Source organism: Epinephelus fuscoguttatus, linkage group LG24, assembly GCF_011397635.1.
Source record: "Epinephelus fuscoguttatus linkage group LG24, E.fuscoguttatus.final_Chr_v1".
NCBI lineage: Eukaryota > Metazoa > Chordata > Actinopteri > Perciformes > Serranidae > Epinephelus > Epinephelus fuscoguttatus.
The window spans coordinates 16397994-16407953 of record NC_064775.1 but is presented as its reverse complement, the minus strand read 5'-3'; the positions used below and the strand labels follow the sequence as shown (position 1 = coordinate 16407953).

The 9960-nt window shown below is 37.2% G+C and overlaps 1 protein-coding gene across 1 annotated transcript in view; it reads left to right on the top strand.

Moving 5' to 3' along the window:
• Positions 1 to 9948, top strand: part of LOC125884741 (T-cell surface antigen CD2-like) — a 10054-nt gene extending 106 nt beyond the window's left edge. The window contains exons 1-11 of the mRNA XM_049569884.1: positions 1 to 198; positions 3648 to 3797; positions 3943 to 4068; positions 4180 to 4337; positions 6285 to 6387; positions 6475 to 6573; positions 6693 to 6713; positions 8291 to 8311; positions 8443 to 8472; positions 8563 to 8619; positions 8714 to 9948. The exon at positions 1 to 198 is cut by the window's left edge and continues 106 nt beyond it. Coding sequence (XP_049425841.1) covers positions 117 to 198; positions 3648 to 3797; positions 3943 to 4068; positions 4180 to 4337; positions 6285 to 6387; positions 6475 to 6573; positions 6693 to 6713; positions 8291 to 8311; positions 8443 to 8472; positions 8563 to 8619; positions 8714 to 8733 — 867 coding nt within the window. The 5' untranslated portion in view covers positions 1 to 116 and the 3' untranslated portion in view covers positions 8734 to 9948. The remainder of the gene's footprint in view (positions 199 to 3647; positions 3798 to 3942; positions 4069 to 4179; positions 4338 to 6284; positions 6388 to 6474; positions 6574 to 6692; positions 6714 to 8290; positions 8312 to 8442; positions 8473 to 8562; positions 8620 to 8713) is intronic.
• The last annotated feature ends 12 nt before the right edge of the window (positions 9949 to 9960 follow it).

The window sequence follows — 9960 nt, the reverse complement described above, 5'->3', positions numbered from 1 at the left end:
CTAGCATAGCTAGCTTGTGATGTTTTTATCTTGTGAATAACGTCATGTGACATGCTCCTCTGGGAAAGCAGCTTGGTTTTTCTCCCGTTTTTGAGTTTAACCGACGAAGAGTGAAGATGTGGCCGTGTGAGACAGCAGCCATGGTGCTGGGCGGGTGGCTGTGTGTTACACTGCTGGCTGCTGTGTCCGCAGACACTGGTAAGACCACCACACCTAGTTACAGTCAGCGTGTCTTTAGACGTGTAAAAGTGTATGTTGTTTGGTTGTATATGTATGTGTATGGTGTGTGTATATGTGCAGGTTGTGTCGCCGTACTGGGATTTCCCACATGGCCCCACCCAGTAAATAACAATATAACGTTAACTACAGAACATTTACACTAATGTAGGCTAATAATCTACAAAGTGCATGAGAGTTGACACTTCAAACACAATACAACACAATAGATTATAATCTACCAATGGAATAGAACTGACATGTATATTGCTGAAATAAATAAATAAAAATAAATAAATTTGCATGGTGATCACGTCTATATATATTTTTTAGAAGAGGAAATATTGAAAAAAATGTCCCAGTACAAAATAGCATGGAGTTTAAATTATAATGGCAAGAGCTGAAAGTCCATTTTAATAGTAATTTTAAACATTTTTTATGAAGTTAATGACAACAACAGCAACAAGTTTTACCTCCCAAGTTACAGAGTATTGTTTTGCACTGGATTGCCATTGATAAATTCGTAATGCACATTACATTTCTTAAAGGTCAAATTTTTTTTTGTCATTGCAGTTCCATGCATGCATTATTTGAAATAATTTTTGTTATTGAGACATTGGTTATTAGCATATTAAAACACACTGAGTCTAGTTTTAAGTTTTAATGTAGGAGGATTTAACAGCATTTCATTCATAGTAACCAATTGTAAAAAGGTTTTTGTAGCAGTTAAATTTAGAACAGCCAGACCATACAGACATATCAAGGGCCTCATTTTCACAGTAAATTAAGTAATTAATTTCATAATAGTATGGATAGCTGAATAATACTCACATGATGACCTCTGAAAATGTTTTAATTTTATGAAGTTAACTTTTAAAGACTGAAGATTAAAATTGTTAAATTGGTGTAAACACTTATTTATGTCACCCCTGTTACTCGTGTCATATCCTGTTACTCTGGACAGGTAACAGGGTTGACCATTTCAAGCTAATTTGCTTATTGCTAGTTAAAACAAATGCTAGCTAAAGCCCATGCTGTGTACTCTGAAAGGCAGCCACCTGTAGATAACATTATGAGAAATAAATAATTGTTTAGATTTATATGTTAGAGAACGGTAACGGGATTTATGTTGCTTGTTCCTACTGGGAAAACCTTAATAAAACATCAAAAATAGCATATCAGAGATGATTTACTGCTCACAGAGATGCTGTTAGTATCCAAGTTTAGAGATAACTTCCTGTAAATCATGTCAAATCTGGCATGTACTTTTATTTTGGAATGACCTAGGTACACCTGTTCAGCTGCTCATTAACACAAATGGCTAAACAGCCAATCACGTGGCAGCAACTCAGTGCATTCAGCCATGAAGACATGGGAGCAATCGACAAGAACACATTTGGGTGGAAGAACAAAGATATTGCTCTAGTAACCTACAATGTTAAAGTTAAATAAATATACCCACATGTTATGAGCCTTAACTAATATATCACGCTTTAGTACTTTGGCTAAATCAGAGCCATAGCGATAGCTATCCCGTTAGTGGGACAACAAACTCTGAGAACTTCCGAGCAAATTTTAAAGTATGCGCTATCGTGATTTAAGTTTTAATGTCTACATTCTCGCGTAAAAAATCCAAAACTACATTCCAAAACTGTAGTATTTTGAAACTTGTAACTTACAATTGCGGTTCCTTTCCTCTGCCATTGTTGCTGCAAAATGCATTATGGGATACGTGGCTGTCCCAAGTCCACAGGTTACCACCCGATGTATCCTCGACAAAATGGGTGGCGCAAGTACACATTTGGATAATTGACTGTACTTGGCGAGATGTGGGATTCTGAATTGGAACAGTATTTGGGCTGAGACTGATGACGTTTCTCAAGTCCACAAGAACACAAGTACAGAGAAGAACGCAGACTGAGAAACAGTCATGGTCAAGACAACCTGCAACCAGTTCAAACCGAAACATATGAAAGATGATTAAAGTAGTCTAGCAGGAGAAATAGGTTCCCATGCACCTGCTTGGCATTGTTTGTAACTTGTTTTTAGGACCTTTTTGTGCCTAGTTAAGAATTCTTCTTGTTGCCAAGGTCAACTCATGGCCCTTGGGCTTTATTTGGCAGCCATCTTGAATTGGCGAAAAATGCCAGTTTTACAATTCCTGAACCAGACAACATACAAAGACAAATTAACCCACTTTTTCATATAATTTAGACACCATGAATCAAACGGAAAGGTCATTGACATGCTACAGCCACTCTTTATTGGTTAAAAAACAACAACAACAACAACAACAACAGGCAAATGACATATTTTAGGCTCATAACAATATAACTTTTGCTATTTTGTTTCACAGTTGTTTCCAGCAATAGCCAAATGTAGCTACTTTATTATCTTACATCAGTCTCGAGGTGATTAAATGGATGAGGTCTATGATACCAAGATGAGTCAATTCCAGGATGGTGAGGAAGACCTCAAATCAGATCAGGTACCTGATGAAGTGTGAATAATGCTCACGAACATCAATTCAAGATGGCCGCCAAACAAACCCAATGGGCCATGAGCTGACCTTGGCAACAAGAACTCTTAACTGGACACCATTAGGGTCCTAAAAAAACAGGTTACAACCTATTTCTCCTGCTAGACTAAAGTGACTTTGAACGTAGCATGGTTGTTAGTGCCAGATGAGCAAGAAATCCAGAAAACAAGACTAATACACAACAGGTGTGAAGGGAAGACTCTGGGAACAGGGAGGGACTAACGAGACAGGTGTGACAGAAAACAGGCAGGAAAACACACAAAGACAGGAAGTAAAACCAGACACGACACATGAAGGGAGAATCTACAAAATAAAATAGGAAACTGGTTAAACATGAATGAGTAACATAAAACAAGGAAGAACAGAGACACAAAACCCCAGAATAAAGTTCACAGGATTACAAAATGTTAACAAAAACCCTGAGTCATGACAAGAATAGAATAGAATAAAGCATAGAGAGTATGGTGAAGCAGGGTGACCCAGAATCTAAATGTGTAAAGTAGAGGAGCAGTTGTACACCTTTAAGCAGTGAGTAGAATAGACTAGATGAGCTAAATAAAGGATTGGAAAACCTTTATTTAACTTGCTGATTCAGCATTCGTGCTTCTAGGAAAACAAAAAGCAGAACAGAAAAGTAAGAATGAACCAAGCAACAGAGAACATGGAAGAGGAGAATAAAAGAACGGAACAGAAGCCAGTTGAATAGAATAAAAAAGAGAGAGACCCACTGTCAGATCCCAACCTCACAGATTCGTCTGTAAAATGTCAGAAAATAGTGAAAATCACCCTTAACACTTTCTTATGACCAAGGTGACAGATATTTCATTTACAATGATCCAAAACAGAGTAAAGCAAGAAAAACAGCACACTGAGCCTCTTGCTGTCCTTGCAGAGATTTCAGTCTACAAGAAGCTGGGCGATGAAGTCGTCCTCAAGTCAGACACCACTGCCGGCACCATCACCAACATCATGTGGAAGCATGGTGAAAACATCGCCGTCCAGTGGGATGGAGTCGAGGTCGATCGCTATCGTCAGTTCAGAGGTAAACTGAGCGAGTTCAGCTCACTTCTTTGGTATATGTGGGAACAAACGTGCTCCAGTCAAATGTTTTGATTGATTAATGCTGAAGTGTACAGTGGTGTAAGCTCTCTGCTGAGAAGCTAACACTCTCTATGCTGGTTTTAAAGATCGTGGTGACCTAAACATCTCAACTGGCGACCTTACGATCAAAGAACTGACTAAAAATGACAGTGGACTGTACACACCAGAAATCAACAACATGATCAACACTGCAACTCATCTCTTTATCATCTGTAAGTGCGGAAATTACACACAGTTTATTCTGGGAAATCACATTGAGAAACTGAAATGACTCTGAATTATTATGACTCTAATGGATTTTTTTTTTCCTGCAATAACAACAGCTCCCGTCCAGAAACCGGATGTTAGAAAATCCTGTGACGATGAGACCAGCTGTATTTTGAGCTGTGATGGAGACACCACAGGTGCTGAACCATTCAGCTACAGCTGGATGTCAGATGACAAGGTCTTAGGTTCATCTAAGACGCAACATATTTCAAAGGTATGGTTTACTGCACACAGTGTGATGATGTTCGACAGTGTGTGTTTTCACTATAAAGTTTTGTTAAAGTTTCTTTAAATGTTTACCAGTTACTTTTCAAAATCCACATGAGCCACTCCAACCATCAGCACAGATTAGATCCACTGCACCGATGTTGCTTCAAAAGAAAATAGGTCACTTTCAAAGCTGGTTCACCATGGTAAATGGACTGCACTTGTATAACGCTTCTCTAGTCTTCCGACCACTCAAAGCTCTTTTACACTACATGTCACACTCACCCATTCACACACACTTTCACACAATGGTGGCTAAGGCTACCGGACAAGGTGCCACCTGCTACTCAGGAATCATTCACTCGCACTCACACACCGATGGAACAGCCATCAGGAGCAATTTGGGATTCAGTATCTTGCCCAGCGATACTTCGACAGGTATACTGAAGGAGCTGGGGATCGAACCGCAGATCTTCCGATGAGTGGAAAACCCAAGAGTCACCCAAGACTTTTTACCCATACTTCCATCAACAAAATGGTTTTAAGTTTCAATAGTAATAAAACGTTTGTTCAACCAAAAATAACCCTTCCATTTTCATTCCTTCAAGGTTCTTTCTGACTGAAAATGAATGGTAGGAAGTAGGTCAGGGGCCACTGGCTGCATTACTTTACTTCCAGGAAACTTTACAGAGAGCGAGGGCAAAACAGCATCGCAGATCAGTCGGAAGCTCACACAAGCTAGCTTAAATAAAATCACAAAACTAAATGCATGTTAGATTTTGTGTCACACTGAAATCTGTGACCTGTCAGATTCTGTGACCCTGCATCAGAACTCCCTTAAAAATTGTTCAGTTTTGTATGTTGTTCGGTGGTTAGGGTTAGGGTTTAGGGGCTGGGTCCCAGATTCTGACAGTTCACAGAATTCAGTGTAACACCGACATCGATATCTTCACTTTACCTATCTCTCCTCTGATTTGTGTGGGTGTGTGAAGGGGCGACACGCTACTGCAGAAAAAAGATATAGGGGTTAGCCTTTATCTTTGGCCAGTTCCCCACAAGAACCTCTTACTCAGGGCCGTTTGGTCTCAGGGGACCCAAAATCCCCTTTCGGGACATTTTTCTGGTGAAGTGATGTAGATGCAAATATTAGAGCACTAAGATGGCATTAATAGTCATACAAGTATGAACTTTGGCAAGGAGTATCCTGACACAAAGGGGAAAGTAGCAAAATAAGAATTTGAGGCTTGCTGCTAGCCTACTAGCCTTCCAGAGAATCTACATGCCAGCAATGTGAACCCGGAAGTGTTGAGTTCCCCCAGAGTTTTATGTTAGAAATGTACAGAATGGGTCCCCAGCATTTAGAAACTGCCGGATGCTAACTTGTGTATGTTGGGCAATTTGCATAATTAATGATAATTAGTATGTATTAGCATAATCACCCACGTAGGCAACTGCTTGTCCGATTTGGACGGTATTAGAGTGGCTTTGGGGGTTATTAAGGATGCTGAATCCATGTCTGACATTTTCCAAATTCAAAATAGCTGTTTAAACCAGATGCTATATTTCAACTCCCCGGAGCTGACTTTGATTAATTTAATGGGATTTCGAAGTTTTAAAAGACGCTGAATCGATTGGACAGGCTTTAAAACGAAAGAACTTCATGCAATTTTTCACAATTGATGTATAAGTATCCACAGATATCTTCGTCAGAGGTGTTCATCAGCACGCTTCTTGTTTAAATCATAAGTTTCAACTTATTACTTATTACTTATAACTTACAAATTTGGGTGCAAATTATCGCATGTTGTCAAATTTCGTTTTTTAGTTTCCATTTTTCAAACACATTTACACACGGGATGACACTGAGTTTTACATACATTTGGTACACTAGATTGTAAATATGATTTGTGTGTGTAAATGTTTGGTTATACTAACTGTTTCACTCTACTTCCAGGCCACCAGTTTAAGTGTAACTGAGTTCAGATGTAAACTGTCGAATCCAGTCAGTCAGGAGCTCAGCGCCCCACTCCCCAACCCGTTCATTGTCACAACTGATCGTAAGTCATCACACTGAAAACACTGAAGGAAATGTCTCATTAAGTTCAGATGTGTACAACGCTGTCGCCGCTGTTGTCGTTTAACAGCACCTGCAGGAAAACTGAACATTTCCACAGGAGTCACAGTCTTCATCAGTCTGCTGATAGCTGTGCTGCTGCTGGTTGCCGTTCACAGATGTAAAGCAGGTGAGAAATCAGCACGCGATGACTTCAGGCAGATGTATGTGATTTGTCTGTATTTTATATTAGTCTAATAATGATGAGAGAAAAATGACTTTCTAATCTTTCTGTCTGATTTCTTCTAGGAATGTGGTTCTTCCAAAAATGTAAGAAACCTTTTAAAGTTACAAAAAGTTTAACAGAAAATACTTTTTACATCATTTTAATAAAGAGGAGTAAAACTGTGTAAATCCTCAAATTGTATGCCCATTGAGAGATTGTTCATGATCAGCTTATAAGAGACTTATAATAGTTCATCAGAACCACTGGAGGTCAGAGATTGGCAACAAACCATCTGACAGTTGAACTGAAGTAACTTCCTGTTTACCACACACTGCATTACAACACTATACTTTGGTTTATTCACCAGACGTCTTTTACTCAGGGTTAAACGTAGACCTGATTGACTGAATGTTTACTGTGAAATTAATGCTAATTAATATGGAAGCCCATTTCCGCCAGTATAATGGAAAAAAGAAAGATCCCGTAAGTCATAACAATTAGAAACTTCCTCAAAATAATAAGCTTTTCGTTATTACCAAGTCATTATTTTGAGGTAATTAAATCATGAATTCTAAGTCGTTATTTTGAGAAAGTTTCTCATTATTTTTGGGAAAAAATCTCATTAGTTTGAGATAGGTAATTCATTATTTTGGTATAGGTTATTATTTAGACAAAGTTTATCATTATTTTGGACACTAAGTAATTATTTTAAGATTCTAAGTCATTATTTCGAAAAAAAAATTATTTTGAGAAAGCGTCTCATTATTTTGAGATACAAAGTAGTTATTTTTAGATTCTAAGTCATTTCGTGACAGTTTGTCATTATTTTGAGAAAGTATCTCATTGTTTTAAGATAAATAAGTCGTCATTTTGAGATAGGTAAATCATTAATTTGAGAAAGTATCTCAGTATTTTGAGATAAGTAAATCTTGATTTTGAGATACGTTTATATTTCAAGAAATTTTTTATCACAAATACTAAATCCTTATTCTGAGAAAAAAATGGTATTAGTTTGGAATAAAACATCATTATTTTGCGATAAGTCAGTCATTATTTTTTAAAAAAAAGAATTTCCTTTTTTCTTTTTTTAGATTAGTTATTATTGAGAGTAAGTTTCTCATTATTTTGAAATCCAAAGTAATTATTTTTAGATTCTAAGTCATTATTTCAAGAAAGATTCCCACTGTGTTGAGAAAGTATGTCATTGTTTTGAGATATATGTTATTATTTTAAAAAGTTTCTCAATAAGTCATTATTTTGAGTTAAGGAAATCATGATTTAGAGATAAGTTATTATTTCAGTTAAGTTTTTCATCACTTCAAGATACTAAATCATTATTTTAAGAAAAAAAAATCCCATTAGTTTGAGATACTAAGTCATTATTCTGAAGTAAGTAAAAAAAAGATTTCTCATTATTTTGAGATAAGTTATTATTTGAGAAATCTTATCTTTATTTTGGAAACTAAGTAATTATTTTTAGATACTGTCATTATTTTGAGAACGTTTCTCATAATAATGACATACATAACCTCTTTTTTTTTTCCATCACACTGGCGGGAATGAGCCTCCATAAAATAAGTAGATATCTGGGCTTTGGTGAAGTTCTTTCATGTTCATATGAAGCAGACTGTGATAAGTACAGACTCTTAACATATTCTCTGCTGTGATTTCCCCCCTGCAGCATCCATGCCTTGGGAAGCAGGTCAGTCATTTAAATTATTTACGCCTTTATACCTTTTTAGACCTTAAAACTCAAACTGCTTGGACCTTTACAGATGCAATAACAGCCTACTTCTGTCATGTATTTTCTGTTAATGTTACCCACCACTGCAGACTTCTGGAGGAAGCATGAGAGAGAGTCTTGTAAGTTTCAGTCTGTTTTCTGTATTTATGTTTCTAACTTTTCATCATGTTGAAAAAACTGATATCCGTACATGCCTATCTTTAATACAGCAAGAGATGCTGCTGAATCTAACGGCAGGGCTGCTCAAGGGAAGGGAGAAGCAGACGGTAAGATACAATCACTTGCCTGTCACTAAATATTATCATTTACAGCAATATATGACAATATGTGTGTAACTGTTTTTTTTCCGTCATTTGGCAGAGGAAACACCAATGAAATAGAGAGCCGAATGACACCAAGTCACGACCTGTCAGGTGTGGAACAAGACGATCCGCAAGATTCACAGTGAAGCTGAGCTATCCCTTAACAGTCATGTCAGCACCAACGCCTCATATTTAGATTAATATAGCCAAAATAAAATATATTTTAGACATAAAAACAGATCAAATGTAGGAATGAGGGCGTTTAAGACTCTTGAAAAGACGTTTTTAAGACTTGAGTCCTGCTGCTTGTTTCGAAAAGAATACATTAGTTTATTTATGTGCTGGAATCTACCTTAAGTCACGTCTATTAAAACAACATTCAAAAGACACAAAAAAAGAGGTACATAAAAGTTATCTAGCATGAAATATAACCATATATAGCCAGGATTATAATCAAAGCTTTTAGACTTGAAGCAGATCTTCCTGAGGTCTGTTACTAGATTTTTTTAAAGAGGCAATGAGGGGCAGCAAAGTTAAGACAATACCAGGAAAGCGTGCTTTTCCTGTAACGGACAGCGTACCTGACACCGACTAACACCTCGAGCTCATTAAAGCGAGCAGGTCTGCTGTGGATCCATGCAGCCTCACAATGTTGGGGAAGTGCTTGGACTGTGTAGGGAGGACCTGGACTAGCAGCGGAGGGGGAAAAGAGATGCCATTGTTTGGTTTGGGCCGCTGGCTCGACCAACAAGCAAGGCATTGTACAGTACTTTACTGCTGACTTGTCAGCAGCAGCTACGTGTGTTGTGAACAAAATATTGAGAGATTTCAAACTCAAAATAAGTCAATCAGCTTTTTTTGTTATTTTTATTTTGATTTTAATGACTGTTTGGAGTGTTTAAAATGGAGGACAGGTTTGTTTTTGCACTTGTCTTTTCTTACTCAAAGTTTTTCCTCGTGAAAATAACAATAGTTGCACTCCAGGGTTAAATCAGCCTTTTTACTGTATAACTTTAAGATTATTTGTTAAACTTTTTTAACACGAAATGCAGCACTACCTGTGGATGTAGCACTACCATTTTTAAATAGTAAAAAAAATTATAGGTGCTACAAATGTCCCACAAAACGCACTGTTATTCATACCCTGTCCGCTTAGTATTTATTGTGGCTTATTAGTGTTTTAGGATGTGAAGAATGTAAATATATAAATGAAGTGTTTTTTTTATAGGCTGTATTTTGTTTTTAAATGTATATGTTTCCTACAGTAAAATAAAGGAATGGTGCAAAGCTGAACCACTTGAGGGC